Below are 19,811 nucleotides of genomic sequence, written 5' to 3'. Positions count from 1 at the left end.
GAAAATTTAACCGTGATACAATACTATTGTCTGATCTCTAACCCGTAATTAAAATTTGCCAGTTGTCTTAATTACTTTCTTTATGGCCTTTTTCCCTTTGTTTCCTCTCTTTAGTCTTCTTTAATCTGGAACACTTTCTTTTTATTTTTTTAAAGATTTTATTTATTTATTTGACAGAGAGACACAGCGAGAGAGGGAATACAAGCAGTGGGAGTGGGAGAGGGAGAGGCAGGCTTCCCACCGAGCAGGGAGCCCAATGAGGGGCTCGATCCCAGAACTCCGGGATCATGACCTGAGCTGAAGACAGACGCTTAACGGCTGAGCCACCCAGGCGCCCCTCTCTGTCTTTCTTGATCATGATTTTTGATGAGTGCAGGCTTAGCTGTTTTGTAGAATGTTCCCCAGTTAAGATTTATTTGATAGTCCTTCATGATTAGATTTAGGTTTTACACTTTTGGCAGGAATGATGCAGAAGTGACTTGTCCTCAGTGTGTCATATCAGATAGCACATAATATTGATTTGTTTCATTACTAGTGATATTAACTTTGGTGACTTAAATTAATGTAGGGTTGGGGTGCTTGGGTGGCAGTCAGTTAAGTTTTCAACTCTTGATTTTGGCTCATGTCATGGTCTCAGGGTCCTGGGATCGAGCCTGTGTCAGGCTCCATGCTTGGTGCAGAGTCTCCTTGGGATTCTCTCTCTCCCTCTCCCTCTGCCCCTCTTCCTGTTTGCACTCCCTCCCTCTCTCTCTATAAATAAAATAAAATAAAATCTTTTAAAAAATTAATGTAGGGTCTCCCAGTTTTTTCCACTGTAAAGTTTCTCTTTGGGGGTTGGAGAGGAAGAGGCAGACCTCTTAAGCCAGCTTGTCACTGTCATGTGGAAGGTACATCAAAGCCTATAAGGACAGTAAAAAGCTCAGTGGTTACCAGGGTTGACCGGAAGTGGTGAGTAGGAAGAGTGCAGAGGATTTTTAGGGCAGTGAAAATACTCTGTATGATACCATAATAATGGATATATATCATTATACATTTGTCCAAACCCATAGAATGTACAAAATCAAGAGTGAACTCTAATGTAAACTATGGACTTTGAATCTCAAGCTTATTCTCCTGATTCATACAATGTGGTGTGGGCAGCACCTCTGGAATTGTGTAGCTTTGGGTGTACTCTGGTTGAAGTTTGAGTCTTCCCATCAAAGAAATTTTAAGGGCTGGAGAGCTTTAAATGTGTCTCATATGTCTTTTCCATCTTCTACAAAATATAATGGAAGCAGGTGCATGGATGTTTGCCAAAATCAGGACCCTAGAAACCATCAAGATTCACTGTACTTGTCAACTGCATTACTCTGTGGGAATGGGTATGTCTGTGTGTGACTATGTCTGTCATTTTAACAGCTGGTGACATTCAAGGATATGGCTGTGGACTTTGCCCAAGAGGAGTGGGAACATCTGGACGCTTCTCAGAGTCACCTGCACGGAGAAGTGATGTTGGAGAACTATGAGAATCTCATCTCCTTGGGTGAGCACAGCATCTTCCCGAACCCATCTGCTCTCACAGTGGGTTCAACCAAATGGATTAAATCCCGAGGGGATTAGCATTTGGGCACCCACATATTCCAGATCCCTTATAGCAGAGGGTATCAGATTTGAGAGTGCAGAAAAATACCTGATATTAGAAATGCCAGTTCCTGTCCAACTTAAAGAAGATTAAAGACACATTACAACTAAATGCAATGCTAAAAAATGTCCAGGAAGAGTGCCAAAAGGGACATATTGGCGTCTTTTGCAAATTAACTGGATTACGTAAAATACTGTGTCAGTGTTAAGTCCCCTGATTTTGATGACTGTGCTGCTGTTATGGGAGAGAATGTCCTTGTTCTTAGGAAATACCTACTAAGAATTGGGTCCTAGAGAGCCATGGGGCCTATAACTTTCTCTCAGATGGTTTTAGAAAAGAATTGTGTGTGTGGAGAGAGAAAGAAAGTAATAAAATAAACGGGCCAAACAATAACAACTGGTGAATATGGGTCAGGGTTCTATGGGTGTTCTTGGTGTTACTCTTGCTACTTTTCTATAAAGTACGAGGTTATCCAAAAAACCTACAACCCTGACTTCTATCACCAGCGCTACTGATTCAGTGGATTTGGGATGGAGTCTGCATTTTTGATAAGTTTCTTCAAATCATACTTGGGGATGCACTTCCTCGGCCTCATCACTGCCTATTCAACCCATTGAGCATTATTACTGTTTTATATTGCAAATGGGTCTCTTCACTGAAGTTCCCAAGAATTCCTGGAACTTTCCTTGTTTAGGGAATATATATACATATTTGTAAGTGTATAAGTAAATGCAAAATGTGATATTAATGTATAGTAGGTTTATTCACCTTTCTCAGTCTTCAGAGGATCTTCACGGATACCAAGGCCTAGATTTGACCTGTGTGAGGGTCCTTAGTCACATTGCAGGGCCCTAATCCACATGTCTTTCCCCTCAAGCAGGGCATCTGCTGTACAAACCGGAAATGATTTTCTATTTTGAACAAGAAGATGGTGTATGGATGGAGGAAGAAATGCCAAGAAGCTCCTATTCAGGTGAGAACCAGTCAGCCAGGAGTAAATGCCATCAGTAACCCACGAATCCATGAAGGGATGGGTAGCAATTTTAAAAATACATCTTGTTTGACTTTTTATGCTTTTCATTTAATTGAAAATATTTAAATATTTTTTTGATTGGAGACAAATACCTTTGTTTATAAAAGCATTAAATGCTCAGGCTCCATACATGCTTAAGAACCAGCCTTACCATCTTATTGGTTCCTCATTAAAATTTTTGACAGATGTTCAGTCCATATTTGGGGTGTGTGTGTGTGTGTGTGTGTGAATGAAGTAAGCTCTACCCCCAACACATGGCTTGAATTCACAACCCTGAGATCAAGAGTCGCCAGCCAGGTGCCCCTGTTCACTTCATATTTATAAAAGTTATCTTTTTAACTTTTTGATAATTATGCTTTAACAACACTAAAATATTTGTAGTTCACAGAGTTTAATCAAGTGTTTTAGTAACACTTCATTTCCTCACTAAGGAAAGGGTTCTCCGTATGTTCCCTTTACCCCTGAAGCAAAAATGAAAAACCCAAGGTCAAGAGGACAAAGACCAGCAGCCCAACACTTCTCTACTTCGCGAAGCTTCTCAGCCTTACCGGCGCTGCCTGAGAGTGTGTCCAGAGTGTGCACCATGCAGCCTTGGACAAAACCCCTGCTCGCTTCATCATCTAGTTTTTTTTGTCCCAGGTGTCAGGGATGAGAATGATGGGATTCTCCCTTGGCAGACATCTCCAAGAGAAAAACCCTACAGCTGTCCCCAGTGTGGCCAAGACTTCAGACAGCTCAGAAACCTTCTACTTCACCAGCAAACCCATACAGGAGAGAAGCCCTCTCCATACGCTGGGCGTGGAAGAGCCTTCAGGGTAAGGACAGCAGACCTTAACTTTCCCAGGCTCCTTCCCAGAGAAAAGGCCTACCAATGCATGGAGAGTTCCAGAGTCTCCAACTCAGGATCCACTCTGAGAAGGCACAGGAAGGACCACATGGGAAAGAAACCTCCCACGTGTGAGGAATGTGGGAGGGACTTCAGCTGCAGCTCCAACCTGTCCATCCACCGGCGCGTCCACACGGGCGAGAGGCCCTTCAGGTGCCAAGACTGCGACAAGGACTTCAGCCGCAGGGCAGCCCTGCAGATCCACCAGAACGTCCACGTAGGAAGGAAGCCCCATGCTTGCGAGGAGTGTGGCTGGGGCTTCACTCTGCGCTCTACGCTGGCGCGACACCAGCAGGACCGTGCAGGAGACAAGGGCTATGTGTGTGACACATGTGGCTGGGGTTTCAGCCAGAGAGCCAGCCTCTACCTGCACCAGTGCGTCCATACTGGGGAGAGACTATTCGGCGTGAGGCCTGAGGGAAGCAGTTCGGCCGGAGCAAGGACCTGGGCATCCACCAGAGGGTCCACACGGGAGAGCAGCCCTACAGGTGTGGGGCTTGTGAGAGGGACTTCAGGCACTGTTCAGCCCTCAGGAGCCACCAGAGGGTGCACACAGGGGAGAAGCCCTATCCCTGTGCCGTGTGTGGGAGGGGGTTCAGTCAGAGAGTCCACCTGCAGACGCACCAGAAGGTGCACTGTAGGGAGAGGCTTTTGGGACTGGGCGTTGCCAAATGTCAGAACAGCAGTTGTCTGGAAGGTGCCTTCCAGAGCCCGGAGGAATGCCAGGGCATGGGTGCTGAGATACACGGCATGGCAGGCTTAACGGTATAGGGCATTTATTCCTGTTTAGATGGGAAAGATGTCATAGTATGCAGGTTGGTAGATTTTCACAAAGTGAACACACCCGTGTCCAGCACCTGACTGGAGAAACGGAACATTTCCAGCTCTTCCTAGAGACGTCTGCCTGCTCCCTTCTGCTTGGCCCCCTACAAAGGAAATCACTCTCCGGACTTCTAAAACCATATATTTTGCAAGTTCTAGAATATCATGTAAGTGGAATTTTACAGCATGTAGTCTTTTATGTAGGACTTCATTCACTCAGTGTTTGCAGGAATCACCCATGTTGTTGCAGGTACTCTTTTTTTTTTTTTTTAAAGATTTTATTTATTTATTTGACAGAGAGACAGCGAGAGAGGGAACACAAGCTGGGGAGTGGGAGACGGAGAAGCAGGCTTCCCGCGGAGCAGGGAGCCCGATACGGGACTCGATCCCAGGACCCTGGGATCGTGACCTGAGCCGAAGGCAGACACTTAACGACTGAGCCACCCAGGCGCCCTCCAGGGCATTTTCATCAGGCCAAAAAGAAAACCCCTTACCGTTAAGCAGTCGCTCCCCATTCTTCCCTCCCACCTACCTCTGGCAACCACTAACTTACTTTCTGTCCCTATAGATTTGCCTATTCTGGGCATTCGATATAAATGGAATCACAGACTATGTGGCCTTTTATGGCTGCGTTCACTTCGCATAATATTTTCACGGTTCATCCCCGTTGTAGCAGGTGTCCATACTACATTCCTTCTTATGGCTGAACAATATTCTATTGTATGGATATGGCACATATTTTATCCATTCTTCAGTTGATGGACATTTGAGTTGTTTCCAGTTTGGAGCTATTATGAAAAATGTTATGATGAACATTCAATTCATGTACAAGGTTTTCATTGAGTATAGGCATTTAATTCTCTTGGATATATGTGGAAGAGTGGAATTCATGGATCATATGATCATTCTATCTTTTTTTTTTTTTTAAAGATTTTATTTATTTATTTGAGAGAGAGAGAGAATGAGAGACAGAGAGCACGAGAGGGAAGAGGGCAGAGGGGGAAGCAGACCCCCCGCTGAGCAGGGAGCCCGATCCCGGGACTCCAGGATCATGACCTGAGCCGAAGGCAGTCGCTTAACCAACTGAGCCACCCAGGTGCCTGATCATTCTATCTTTCGCTTTTTGAGGAGCTGCCAAATTGTTTCCCATAGTGGTTACACCATCTTACTTTGCCACTAGCAATGTATGAGGATTCCGGTTCCTCCACATTTTCACCAACAATTGTCATTCCCCGTCCTCCCCCCACCCTTTTTTTAAATCCTAATCCCATTGGTAGCTGTGAAGTGGTATCTTACTGTGGTTTTGATTTACATTTCTGTAATTACTAATGATGTTGAGTTTCTTCTCATGTGTTTATTGGCCATTTGTATATCTTTTTTAGGGAAATGTCTATTCAAGTCCTTTGCCCATTTTAAAACTGGATTATCTTTTTGTTGTTGAACTGTAAAAATTATTTATATGTTACTATCATTTGCAAATATGGTCTCCCATTCTGTGGGTTGTATTTTCACTTTCTTGGTGGTTTCCTTTGATGCACAGGTTTTAATTTTGATGAAGTCTAATTTATTTGCTTTTTTCTTGATATTTGTGCTTTTGATGTTCTATTTAAGAAATGGTTACCTAGGGGGTGCCTGGGTGGCTCAGTCGTTAAGCGTCTGCCTTTGGCTCAGGTCATGATCCCAGGGTCCTGGGATCGAGCCCCGCATCGGGCTCCCTGCTCGGCAGAAAGCCTGCTTCTCCCTCTCCCACTCCCCCTGCTTGTGTTCCCTCTCTCTCTGTGTCTCTCTCTGTCAAATGAATAAATAAAATCTTTAAAAAAAAAAAAAAAAAGAAATGGTTACCTAGGGACGTCTGGGTGGGTTAGTCGGTTAAGCATCTGCCTTCGGCTCAGGTCATGATCCCACAGTTCTGGGATCAAGTCCCACATCAGGCTTCTTGCTCATCGAGGAGCCTGCTTCTCCCTCTGCCTGCCGCTCTCCCTGCTTGACTCTCTCTCTCTCTCTGATGAACAAATAAATAAAATCTTTAAAAAAAAAAAAGAAAAGAAATGGTTACCTAATACAAAATCACAAAATTTTATACCTATATTTCCTTTTAAGAGTTTCATAGTTTTAGCTCTTACATTTATGTCCTTGATCCATTTATAGTTTTTATATGGTATAAGGTAGGGGTCCAAGTTCCTCCTTTTACATGTTGATACCCAATTGTCCCAGCACCATTTGTTGAAAAGACTATTCTTTCCCCACTGAATAGTCTTGCACACTTGTTGAAAATCAATTGACCTTAGATACATGGGTTTATCTCTAGCTTCCCAATTCAATTTCATTGATATATGTCTAGCCTTTGCTAGTACCATACTGGTTTGATTCTGTAACATTGTAGTAAGTTTTGAAAACAGGAAATGTGAGTCTTCCAATTTTCCTATTTTTCAAGATGATTTTGGCCATTCTGAGTCCTTTGCAACACCATATAAATTTTAGGATCAGCTTGTCCATTTCTGCAAGAGAAGGCCATTGGGATTTTGATAGGGATTGCATTGGATCTGCAGTAACTTTGGGGAATATTGCCATCTTAACAACATTAAGGCTTACAATCCATGAACACAGGATGTCTTTCCATTTATTTAAGTCTTTAATTTCTTTCAACAGTGTTTTATATTTTTCGGTATACAAATCTTTCACCTTGTTAGGTAAAGTTAAGAATCTTGTTTTAAATTTCATTTTGGGATTGTTCATTACCAGTATATAGAAATACAACTGATTTTTGAACATTGATTTTTGTATCCTGCAACTTTGCTGAACTCATTTATTAGGTCTAATAATTTTTAGTGGATTCTTTAGAGTTTTCTATATACAAGATCATATTATCTGTGAACAGAGATAGTTTTTGCTTTTTTCCTTTCCAATTTGGATGACTTTTACTTCTTTTTCTTGCCCAGTTGCCTTGGCTAGAACTTCCAGTATGATGTTTAAGAGAAGTGGCAAGAGCAGACATCCTTGTCTTGTTCCTTGTCTTAGAGGAGAAAGCTTTCACTATTAATTTTCATAGATGCCCTTTTCTCTTTGTTCTATTAATATGATATATTTCATTCATGGATTTTCCTATGTTGAACCAGCCTTACATTCCTGGGATACATCCCACTTGGTCATGGTGCATAGTTTTTTTATTTATTTATTATTTATTTATTTTTAAAATTTCATTTATTTATTTGAGAGAGAGAATGAGGTAGAGAGAGAGCATGAGAGGGGGAGGGTCAGAGGGAGAAGCAGACTCCCCGTTGAGCAGGGAGCCCGATGTGGGACTCGATCCTGGGACTCCAGGGTCATGACCTGAGCCAAAGGCAGTCGCCCAACCAACTGAGCCACCCAGGCGCCCCTGCATAGTTTTTTTATATGCAGCTTAATTCAATTTGCTAGTATTTTATTGAGGATTCTTACATTTCTATTCATAAAGAATATTGGTCTGTAGTTTTCTGTGATGTATTTATCTGGCTTTGATATTAGGGTAATACTGGTCTCATAGAATGAATTTGGAAGCATTCTCTTCTATTTTTTTGGAAGAGTTTCAGAAGTATTGGTGCTAATTCTTTAAATGTTCGGTAGAATTCACCAGTAAAACCACAGTAGACCACGTCTATTTGTTAGACGTTTTCTTAGTCATTTTGGGGTGCTATAATAAAATAACCATAGATGATGTAGCCTAAACAACAAACATTTATTTCTCACAGTTCTGGAAGCTGGGGAGTCCAAGGTCAAGGTCCCACCAGATTCAGCATCTGGTAAGGACCTTCTTTCTGATTTGCAGACAGCTGCCTGCTTGCTGTATCCTCATATGGCAGAAGGGGAGAGAGAGAGCACACTCTCTGGTTTCTTCTTATAAGGGTACTAGTCCCATCGTGGCAACCCTGCCCTCATGACTTCATCTAAGCCTAATTATCTCTCAAAGCCTCCACCTTGAAATATCTTCATGTGGGAGGTTAGGATTTCAACATATGAATTTTGAGAGGGACACAAACATTCATTCCATTAACAGTATTTACTTGCTTTCTGATTCAATCTCCTTATTTGTCATAGAAAGACTGTTACATACTCCTCTTGAATAGGTTATGGTAGTTTGTGTGTTTCTAGGAACTTGTCCATTTCATCTGAGTCATCTGATTTGTTTATAAAATTGTTCATAATATTCTGTTATAATTTTTTTTATTTCTGTAAGGTCAATAGTAATGTCCAACTTTTATTCCAGATATTAGTAACTTGAATCTTCTATTTTTCTTAGTCTACCTATTGGTCCATCAATTTTGTCAATCTTTTCAAGGAACCAATTTTTTATTTTGTTGATTCTCTGTTGTTTTTCTTTCTTTTTTTTTTTTTTTAAGATTTTATTTATTTGACAGAGAGAGACACAGCGAGAGAGGGAACACAAGCAGGGGGAGTGAGAGAGGGAGAAGCAGGCTTCCTGCGGAGCAGGGAGCCTGATGAAGGGCTCGATCCCAGGACCCTGGGATCATGACCTGAGCCGAAGGCAGACACTTAATGACTGAGCCACCCAGGCACCCTGATTCTCTGTTGTTTTTCTATTTACTATTTTATTTATATCCTTTTTAATCTTTACCATTTCCTTCCTCCTGCTTACTTTGTGTTCATTTGCTCTTCTTTTTCTACTTCCTTAAGGTGGAAAGTCAGGTTATTGATTTGAGATCTTTTTTGTTTTTAATGTAGCCATTTATAGCTATGAATTTCCCTCTGAGTACTGTGTTAGCTGCAGCCTTGAAGTTTTGATATGTTTGTTTTCATTCATCTCAAAGTATTGTCTAAATTCTGTTGTGATTTTTTTCATTGATCCACTGTTTGTTTCAAACTGTGTTTAATTTTCATGTAGTTGTGAATAGTCGATTTCCTTCTCTATTGATTTCTAATTTCATTCCATTTGGTCAGGGAAGATATATTGTATGGTTTTGATGTTTATAAATTTACTGAGTTGTGTGGTATGTGTGTGTATGTGTGTGTGTGTGTCTTAATGTATGGTCTGTCCTAAAGAGTGTTCCATGTACACTTGAGAATAATGTTTATTCTGATGTTAGGTGAAGTGTTTTATATATGTCTGTTAGTTCTAGTTGGTTTACAGTGTTGTTCAAGTCCTCTATTTCCTTGTTGATCTATCTAGTTGTGTGTCTATTAATGAATATGGGGTCCTGAAGTCTTCAGCTATTATTGTTGAATTGTCTATTTCTTCATTCAATCCTATCAGGTTTTGCTTTATATATTATAGGGCTCTATTGTTAGCTGCATATATGTTTATGATTGTTATATCTTCTGAAGACTGACACTTTAATTAATATATAATTCATTGTCTCTTGTAACCTTTTCTCATTTACTTTTTTTAAAGATTTTATTTATTTATTGAGAGAGAGAGAATGATAGAGAGAGAGCATGAGAGGGAGGAGGGTCAGAGGGAGAAGCAGACTCCCTGCTGAGCAGGGAGCCCGATGTGGGACTCGATCCTGAGACTCCAGGATCATGACCTGAGCCAAAGGCAGTCGCTTAACCAACTGAGCCCCCCAGGCACCCACCTTTTCTCATTTAAAGTCTACTTTTTTATGCTATTATAGCCATCTCAGATCTCTTTGAGTTACCTATTGCCTAAATGTAATTTTCCATTATTTCACTTTGAAACTATATGTGTCTTTGGGTCTAAAGTGAGTCTTGGTGCTTGGGTGGCTCAGATGGTTAAGCATCTGCCTTCAGCTCAGGTCATGATTTCTGGGTCCTGGAATCAAGCCCCATATTGGGCTCCCTGCTCAGCGGGGAGTCTGCTTCTCCCTTTCCCTCTGCCTCTCCCAAACTCGTACTTGCTTGCTCTTTCTCTCAAGTGAATAAATAAAATATAAAAAATAAATAAAGTGAGTCTCTTGTAGACAGCAAATAGTTAGATCCTTTTAAAAATCCATCCTGCCAATATCTGCCTTTTCATTGGAAAGTTTAAGGCACTTACATTTAAATAATTACTGGGATGCCTGGGTGGCTCTGTCAGTTGAGTGACCAACTCTTGATCTTGGCTCAGTTCAAGATTTCACAGTCATGGGCACCTGGGTGGCTCAGATGGTTAAGCGTCTGCCTTCCGCTCAGGTCATGATCCCAGGGTCCTGGAATCGAGTCCCGCATCGGGCTCCCTGCTCAGTGCAGAGTCTGCTTCTCCCTCTCCCTCTGCCATTCCCTCTGCTTGTGCTCTTCTGTCTATCTCTTTGTCAAATAAGTAAAATCTTAAAAAAAAAAAAAGATTTCACAGTGATGAGTTCAGCCTTGCTTTGGGCTCTGCACTGGGCATGGAGACTACTTAAAAAAGAAATAGGGGTAGGGGTGCCTGGGTGGCTCAGTCGTTAAGTGTCTGCCTTCGGCTCAGGTCATGATCCCAGGGTCCTGGGATCGAGCCCCGCATCGGGCTTCCTGCTCCGCGGGAAGCCTGCTTCTCCATCTCCCACACCCCCTGCTTGTGTTCCTTCTCTTGCTGTGTCTCTCTCTATCAAATAAATTTTTAAAAATCTTTAAAAAAAAAAAAAAAAACCTTTAAAAAAAATAAATAGGGGCCCTTGGGTGACTCAGTCGGTTAAGCATTTGCCTTCGCTCAGATCATGATCCCAGGGTCCTGGGATGGATCCAAATGTCGGACTTCCCACTCAGCAGGGAGCCTGCTTCTCCTTCTGCCCTTCCCCCCTGCTCATGCTCACTGTCTCATGCTCTCTGTCTCTGTCTCTCAAATAAATAAATTAAAAATCTTTCAAAAATTAATGAACTAATTACTGGGGCACCTGGGTGGTGCAGTGGGTTAAGCATCTGACTCTTGGTGTTAGCTCAGGTCATGATCTCAGGGTCCTAGGATCAAGCCCTGCTTTGGGCTCTGTGCTCAGCATGGAGTCTGCTCAAGATTCTTTTTCCTTCTCCCTCTGCCCCTCCCACTCATGCTCTCTCTCTCTCTCTCAAATAAATAAATCTTTAAAAAATTAAAAATGAATAAAAATAAATACTGATAAGCGATTTCTGCTGTTTTGGTATTTGTTTTTTATGTTATACATAGTTTGTTCCCAAATTTCCTTATTACTGCCTTTTATTTTGATTTTTTTTGTAGTGTACCATTCTGATTCCCTCTTTATTTCTTTTTCTATGTATCTTTAACTTATTTTCTGATTTGTTATAATGGGGACTACAATTGACATCTTTTTTTAAGTTGTTTTTTTTTTAAATTCCAGTTAACATACAGTGTTATATTAGTTTCATATGTATAATATAGTGATTAAACACTTCCATACATCACCTAGTGCTCATCACAACAATTGTACTCCTTAATCCCCATCACCTATTTGACCCCTATCCCTACCCCTCTCCCCTCTGGTAACCTACAGTTTGTTCTCTATAATTAAGAGTCTGTTCCTTGATTTCTCTCTCTCTCTTTTCCTCCCCCTCTCTCTCTCTGTCTTTTCCCTTTGCTCAAGTCCTCTCTTTCCTTGTTGATCTATCTAGTTGTGTGTCTATTAATGAATATGGGGTCTTGAAGTCTTCAGCTATTGTTAAATTGTCTATTTCTTCATTCAATCCTATCAGGTTGTGCTTTATATATTATAAGGCTCTGTTTATGATTGTTATATCTTCTGAAGACTGATGCTTTAATTAATATATAATTCATTGTCTCTTGTAAACTTTTCTTATTTAAAGTCTACTTTTTTATGCTATTATAGCCATCTCAGGTCTCTTTGAGTTACCAGTTGCCTAAATGTAATTTTCTATTACTTCACTTTGAAACTATATGTGTCTTTGGGTCTAAAGTGAGTCTTTATTATTTATTATTTATTTAATTTATTTATTTGCCACCCAGGCGCCCTTATTTATTTTTTTAAAGTGAGTCTTTAAAGTGAGTCTTCTTAAATTCCACATATGAATGGAATCATATGGTATTTTTTTTTCTTTGACTGACTTATTTCCCTTAGCATTATACTCTGCAGCTCCATCCATGTTGTTGCATATGGCAAGATTTCATTCTTTTTTATGGCTGAATAATATTCTATTGTATATATACATCACAACTTCTTTATCCATTTATCAGTCAATGGACACTTGCGCTGCTTCCATATCTTGGCTATTGTAAATAATGCTGCTATAAACAAAGGGATGCCTGTATCCCTTTGAATTAGTGTTTTTGTATTCTTCAGGAAAATACCCAATAGTGTGTTTGCTGGATCATAGGGTAGTTCTATTTTTTTAAAAAGATTTTATTCATTTGAGAGAGAGAGAGAGAGAGAGCGTGCACATGGGTAGGGGGGAGGGGCATAGGGAGAAGCAGACTCCCTGCCTAGCAGGGAGCCCTGATGAAGGGCTCAATCCCAGGACCCCAGGATCATGACCTGAGCCGAAGGCAGCTGCTTAACTTACTGAACCACCCAGGCACCCAGGTAGTTCTATTTTTAATTTTTTGAGGAACCTCCATACTGTTTTCCACAGTGGATTCACCAGTTTCCATTCCCAGCAATGGTGCAAGAGGGTTCTTTTTTCTCCACATCCTTGCCAACACTGTTTCTTATGTTGTTGATTTTAGCCATTCCGACAGGCGTGAGGTGATCTCTCATTGTAGTTTTGATTGCATTTTCCTGATGATGAGTGATGATGAGCATCTTTTCCTGTGTCTTTTGGTGATCTGTATGTCTTCTTTGGAGAAATATCTGTGTCTTCTGCCCATTTTTTAATTGGATTATTTGTGTTTTGGCTGTTGAGTTGTAGAAGTTCTTTATATATTTTGGATATTAACCTTTTACTGGATATGTCATTTACAAATATCTTCTCCCGGGTGCCTGGGTGGCTCAGTTGGTTGGGTGACTGCCTTCAGCTCAGGTCATGATCCCAGGGCCCTGGGATCAAGTCCTGCCTTGGGCTTCCCCTGCTCTGTGGGGAGTCTGCATCTCCCTTTGCCTCTGCCTGCCACTCCCCCTACTTGTGTGCTCTGTCTGTCTCTCTCTCTCTGTGTCAAATAAATAAATAAAATCTTAAAAAATATGTATCTTCTCCCATTCAGTAGGTTGCCTTTTAGTTTTGTGGATTGTTTCCTTCACTACACAGAAACTTTTTATTTTGATGGAGTCTCAATAGTTTATTTTTGCTTTTTGTTTCCCTTCCCTCAGGGGACCTATCTAGAAAAAAATTGCTACAGCCAATGTCAGAGAAATTACTGCTTGTGCTCTCTTCCAGGATTTTAATGGTTTCAGGTCTCACATTTAGGTCTTTAACCCACTATGAATTTATTTTTGTGTATCGTGTAGGAAAGTGGTCCAATTTCATTCTTGTACATGTTGCTGTACAGTTTTCCCAGCACCATTTGTTGAAGAGACTGTCTTTTTCCCATTAGATAGTCTTTCCTGCTTTATCAAAGATTAGTTGACCATATAATTATGGTATGTTCCCCTCTAAACTTACCTTGTTCAGGGTTTTTATCATGAATGGATGTAGTACTTTGTCAAATGCTTTTCTGCATCTATTGAAATGATTATATGGTTCTTACCCTTTTTTTTATTAATATGATGTATCATGTTGATTGATTTGTGAATATTGAAACACTCTTCCAGGAATAAATCCCACTTGATTGTGGTGAATGATTTTTTTAATGTATTGTTGATTTGGTTTGCTAGTATTTTGTTGAGGATTTTTGCATCTATGTTCATCAGGGATATTGGCCTGTAGTTCTCTTTTTTTGTGGTGTCCTTATCTGTTTTTAATATTAGGGTAATGCTCCCTTCATAAGATTAATTTGGAAGTTTTCCTTCCTTATCTATTGTTTGGAATAGGTTGAGAAGTATAGGTATTAACTCTTCTTTAAATGTTTGTTAAAATTCACCCGTAAAGCCATCTGGTCTTGAACTTTGTTGGGATTTTTTTGATTACTGATTCAATTTCTTTGCTGGTTATTGGTCAGTTCAAATGTTTTATTTCTCCCTGCTTCAATTTTGGTAATTTATATGTTTCTAGGAATTTATCCATTCTTCTAGGTTGTCCAATTTGTTGGCATATATTTTTTCATAATATTCTCTTATGATTGTGTGTATTTCTGTGGTGTTGGTTTTTATTTCTCCTCTGTCATTTATGATTTTATTTATTTGGGTCCATTCTCTTTTTTTCTTTATCTATCTATCTTTTTTTTTAAGATTTTATTTATTCATTCAAGACACAGAGAGAGAGAGAGAGAGAGAGCACGAGCAGGGGGAGAGGCAGAGGGAGAAGTAGGCTCCCCGCTGAGCCAGGAGCTGGATATGGGGCTTGATCCCAGGACCCTGGGATCATGACCCGAGCCGAAGGCAGATGCTTAACCATCTGAGCCACCCAGGCGCCCCTCTATCTATCTATCTATCTATCTATCTATCTATCTATCTATCTATCTATCTATCTATCTATCTATAGAGAGGGAGATATTTTTACAGATTTTTTCTTGGGGTTGACTTCTAGTTTATAATGTTGTGGTCAGAAAAGATGCATGGTATGACTTTGATCTTCTTGAATTTGTTGAGGCCTGTTTTGTGGCCTAAGATGTAATTTATTCTGGAGAATGTTCTGTGTGTACTAGAAAACAATGTGTATTCTACTGTTTTAAGATGGAATGTTCTGAATATATCTGTTAAATCCATCTGGTCCAGTGTGTCATTCAAAGCCATTGTTTCCTTGTTGATTTTCTGTTACAATTGACATCTTTTTTTTTTTTAAAGATTTTATTTATTTATTTGAGAGAGAGAGAATGAGAGAGAGAGAACACATGAGAGGGGATAGGGTCAGAGGACGAGGCAGACTCCCTGCCGAGCAGGGAGCCTGATGCGGGACTCGATCCAGGGACTCCAGGATCATGACCTGAGCCGAAGGCAGTCGCTTAACCAACTGAGCCACCCAGGCGCCCTACAATTGACATCTTAAACTTATAATTATCTAGCTTGAATTAATACTAACTTTGCCTCAGTAGTATACAAAAACTCTCTTCCTTTACAGCTCTGCCCTCCCTTTTTGTTGTTATTGTCACAAATTACGTCTTTATGCCTGTGTGCCATCAACACAGATTTATAATTATTGCTTCATACAGTTGTTTTATTTTTTTAATTAATTTATTTTTAAAGATTTTATTTATTTATTTAATTGACAGAGAGAGAGAGACAGCGTGAGAGGGAACACAAGCAGGGAGAGTGGGAGAGGGAGAAGCAGGCTTCCCGCAGAGCAGGGAACCCGATACGGGCTCGATCCCAGGACCCTGGGATCATGACCTGAGCCAAAGGCAGTCACTTAACCAACTGAGCCACCCAGGGGCCCACATACAGTTGTCTTTTAATTCATATAGGAATTAAGACAATTATAGACCAAAAATATATGAACACTGACTTGTATATTTACTTATATAGTTAACTGGTGTTCTTTATTTCTTCATGTGGATTGAGTTATTGTCTAGTGACATTTCATTTCAGTCTGAAGGACTCTCTTCCTATAATTTTTTTTTTGAAAACCAGTACTCCTGAATATTATAATGTGGCAACTCTGGAGATCATATTTGCCCCCTTCCCCAGGGTTTACTTTGGCTGCTTGTTATAGTTGTTGATACTCATTTATTCAGTGGCTTTTCTGAACGAATTTTGCAAAGTCTAAATCCTTTGTCACATGTGGCCATGGAAATCTCTGTTCTATTGGTTTGTGGGGAACTAGTGATCAATAGAAATTTTCTTTACCTGGAACCAAAAACAATCCCCTAGTCTTTGCAGATGGTGTGTGTGTGTGTGTGTGTGTGTGTGTCACACTTAATCCTTTAGGCATTTTGCAACTATGCCTTAACTTTCATTTCCTGGTTGGACAGAGCCTGAAGGTAAATCAGAGGTGAATCTTAGGGCCTTCCCTAGTAACAACTCATAAAGATACAAATAAAAGTAATTTATTTAGGGGCGCCTGGGTGGCTCAGTTGGTTAAGCGACTGCCTTCGGCTCAGGTCATGATCCTGGAGTCCCTGGATCGAGTCCTGCATCGGGCTCCCTGCTCGGTGAGGAGCCTGCTTCTCCTTCTAACCCTCCCCCATCTCATGTACTCTCTCTCTCTCTCTCTCATTCTTGCTCTCTCAAATAAATAAATCTTAAAAAAAAAAGTAATTTATTGAAGCTTTAGTTTTGGTGATAAAAGTATTTCAACATCTTAAATTATTATTATCCTATTATATCCTCTCATATAATGGAAGATACCTTAACTCTTACAAGGAATGAGTTTGCTGTTTATCTACAGTTCTGAAGTGGTATCTATCACTTCAAAAAGTAAAATGTAAAAAGGTAAAAGTGAAAAAAGTAAAATGGTTTATAATAAAATAATGAAAACATGAAACTTTATATATATTTTCATATGTTTGCAAATACTTATATGAATGCTGGAGAACATTAAGGAAAGATGTTCATCATCTTGTTAACACTGGGACTGGGTCAGAGGATGAAGTGGAGGGAGAACATTGACTTTTTCCTATATAATTAAATAGATGAAGTAAACCAATTAAAAATGCCTAAGGGAAGGGGAAAATAAAGCAAAATTAAAAAAAAAAAAAAAGTCCAAAAGTGGCAGTGTATCGTTGTGACTTAGCTTGCAGACTCAGAAGCTATCTTTGTGGTACAAATCCATGCTTTCCATTTGCTGTGTTACATTGGACAAATCCTTCTAATGCCTTTTCTGGTCTTATTTTCTACATTTAAAAACTATGAATAGGGGCACCTGGGTGGCTCAGTCGTTAAGCGTCTGCCTTCAGCTCAGGTCATGATCCCAGGGTCCTGGGATCGAGCCCCGCATCGGGCTCCCCGCTCAGCGGAAAGCCTGCTTCTCCCTCTCCCACTCCCCCTGCTTGTATTCGCTCTCTCGCTGTGTCTCTCTCTTCAAATAAATAAATAAAATCTTTAAAAAAAAAAAAAGCTATGAATAATTGTACCTCTCTCTATATATTTAAAGTTTGTTTGTTTCTTTGTTTACATTATCTCTATACCCAACATGGGGCTTGAACTCATGACCCTGAGATCAAGAGTCCCATGTTCTTCCCACTGAGCCAGCCAGGTGCTCCAAAATGTCACTTCTTTCTAAAATAATCTATAAGTTCTAGGCAATCTCAATCAGAACACCAGCATCAGTTTTTAATAATAGAATTGACTAGCTCATTCTAATTCTCAGGTGGAAGACAAAATGGGCCAGAAGAGCCAGAAACGTTTGGAAGATAATTACATAATGGAAGGACTTGCCTTATCAAGAGCCAAATATTCCATAAAGCTTCAGTATGGTATTGGGACAGTAACACAAACAGAAAAGAGATGGAAAGAATGATTGTTCTGTAAATGGTGTGTGGACAGTTGTTTATCCATGGGGGCGGGGAATGGTTACATATCTACCTCACACCTTGCTCCCTTCAGCAGCACATATACTAAAATTGGAATGATACAGAGAAGATTAGCATGGCTGCTGCACAAGGATGACATGCAAATTCATCTCTACCCCACACGGTACCCCCAAAATCAACTCCAAAGGAAATGTAAAAATCAGAAACTATTACAGAATTAGAAGAAAATAAAGGAGTGTTTTTTTTTAATTGCAGGATAAGAATACTTTTGCATGTAAGAAACAAAATTCAGTATACATAAAGGAAGAGAGCGATAAATATAACTTAGTGAAAATTGAATATTTTAAAAGTCCAATGACGCCAGACCTTCCAGCCAAGATATGTACACTGAAACTGAAAGCTCTGGGACTGGGGCGCCTGGGTGGCTCAGTCGTTAAGCGTCTGCCTTCGGCTCAGGTCATGATCCCAGGGTCCTGGGATCGAGCCCCGCATCGGGCTCCCTGCTTAGTGGGAAGCCTGCTTCTCCCTCTCCCACTCCCCCTGCTTGTGTTCCTTCTCTTGCTTTGTCTCTCTCTGTCAAATAAATAGATAAAATCTTTAAAAAATAATAATAATAAAAAGAAGGGACTAATTCCAATTCAGGCCAAGGGAGCAGAGACTGGGGACTAACATCCCCTCAGCCCCCCCCCCCCGCCGCCCCAGGGGAGAGGGGCGCCTGGTAGAGACAGAGAAACGTGATTGGGCAAAGGTATGGTGTAAAATAAAGATAAAAATACCGGAATAAAGTAATAAAGATACCATCTTAGTTGATGCATCTCCCACCTTTCCCATCTCCCCCTTCCCCCAGCTTCTATCATGCTGCAATTCTGCCCTCGTCCCAAGTGTCTCAATTTAAAACCTCGCGGAAAAGATAAGGATTCTCCTGTCACAGCCTTGGGGAACCTGAGTGGGCAAAGGTGTGGAGGAGCCCGTCCCCCCACCCTCCCACCCCGCCACGGGTACCCTGCACCTGCCCCATCTTCCAAAATCCCAACTGCCCTCTCAGTAGCCGGCGAGAGAGCCGGTCTAGCAGGGACAAGAGCCAGCACGCGACAAATGTTTGGGGTAATCAGGAGCAGAGGAGTGAGATTAGCGCAGTGATTTAGGAAACAGCCCCGACACTAGAAAAAACTCTGCCGTGAGAGACGGCACACTGAGGCCTCACAGGGATATAAGAGCCAGTTAGAGAAAGAAAAATTGTGGGAGAAAGGAGCTAATCAAGACCTGGACGACCCTAAGTTCCCATAGCAACGCCTCAGCGTCCCTTGTTATGCAGGATTCTTTCATAGGGGCCTTTTGTTGTTAGGAGGGCTGGCCCCCGCGGGTCACTCACAGCCGGATTGGCCCAGCCTCGCAGGCCTCCCACTAGCTCCTTTGTTTTTGGAAGGACTCGCCCCCGCTAGTCATTTTCAGCCGTGCTGTACCTCCCACTAGGCCTCCATTTGGCCCCTGGGGACGTTAGGGAGGCTCTTCTTCCAGCTGTGACCAATCCAGGCTTAGGAACGCACGTCTGTCAGTCACGGTCTGTTTCCTGCTCTCCCTTCACTCAAAACCACGGTCCACACGCACAACACTGTCTGGACATCAACGCGACCGCCTAGATCAGAACCGGAGAGCCAGTCTGCAAAATACTGTTTCCTCTATTTGGAAGACAATCGCGGAGTAGAAGAATGGGGCTCTGAATTCCGTGGGTGGAGATTGGAGTCGAGGGGCCCGCGGATCCCAGGGGATGCCAAGAAACACACACACACACACACACACAAACACACACACACGAGGGCCATGGATCCCTTCGAATTAGAAATTTTAAAATGTTACCCCAAAGACAGTTCCAGATACCCACACAAAGAGGAGTTTGCTGAAATTAAAGCCGTTGGTCGCGGTTGCTTGTAAGAGAAGCGCTGCTCCCAGAACTGAGGTAAACTGTAGAACACTGAAATGGCTGCAAACTCTGGGACTTTACTGACAAATGCAAAGCTCTGCTGCCTGCCCCCTCTGTACTCTGATTGCTGGTTAGAAACGTATTGGATTTGGTTTTGCCCCTGGATTT

The 19,811-nt window shown here is 41.2% G+C and overlaps 1 protein-coding gene and 1 pseudogene across 3 annotated transcripts; both read left to right on the top strand.

Annotated features, from left to right (window-relative positions):
* The first annotated feature begins 564 nt into the window (after window positions 1-564).
* LOC102743571 (uncharacterized) lies at window positions 565-17,156 on the top strand. Of its 3 annotated transcripts, none has more exons than XM_081807557.1 (3): window positions 565-1,522; window positions 2,502-2,594; window positions 3,294-17,156. In XM_081807557.1, exons 1-3 carry the CDS (start codon window positions 1,417-1,419, stop codon window positions 4,301-4,303), a joined length of 1,209 nt encoding a protein of 402 aa, XP_081663683.1. In that variant the 5' UTR covers window positions 565-1,416; the 3' UTR covers window positions 4,304-17,156. The 3 variants fall into 3 exon arrangements, 2 of the variants coding, with proteins under 2 accessions (XP_081663683.1, XP_081663682.1); XM_081807556.1 differs by having other exon boundaries at window positions 2,499-2,594; XR_014141012.1 differs by lacking the exons at window positions 565-1,522; window positions 3,294-17,156 and adding an exon at window positions 3,086-3,287 and having other exon boundaries at window positions 1,533-2,594.
* A 626-nt stretch (window positions 17,157-17,782) lies between these two features.
* Window positions 17,783-17,868, top strand: LOC115940301 (U6 spliceosomal RNA; annotated as a pseudogene).
* The last annotated feature ends 1,943 nt before the right edge of the window (window positions 17,869-19,811 follow it).

Source organism: Leptonychotes weddellii, chromosome 16 (genome assembly GCF_054177405.1).
Source record: "Leptonychotes weddellii isolate Sample4059 chromosome 16, ASM5417740v2, whole genome shotgun sequence".
Classification (NCBI taxonomy): Eukaryota; Metazoa; Chordata; class Mammalia; order Carnivora; family Phocidae; genus Leptonychotes; species Leptonychotes weddellii.
Note: the sequence above shows the minus strand (reverse complement) of the source record. Positions and strands in the feature narration are given on the sequence as shown.

Excerpts from the sequence above, each read along its gene's own strand:
- LOC102743571 (XM_081807556.1), top strand. The coding sequence starts at position 1,417 with ATGGCTGTGGACTTTGCCCAAGAGGAGTGGGAACATCTGGACGCTTCT. Across the intron at positions 1,523-2,498 it reads TGAGAATCTCATCTCCTTGG|CAGGGCATCTGCTGTACAAA; the intron begins GTGAGCACAGCA and ends TTTCCCCTCAAG. Across the intron at positions 2,595-3,293 it reads GCCAAGAAGCTCCTATTCAG|GTGTCAGGGATGAGAATGAT; the intron begins GTGAGAACCAGT and ends TTTTTGTCCCAG.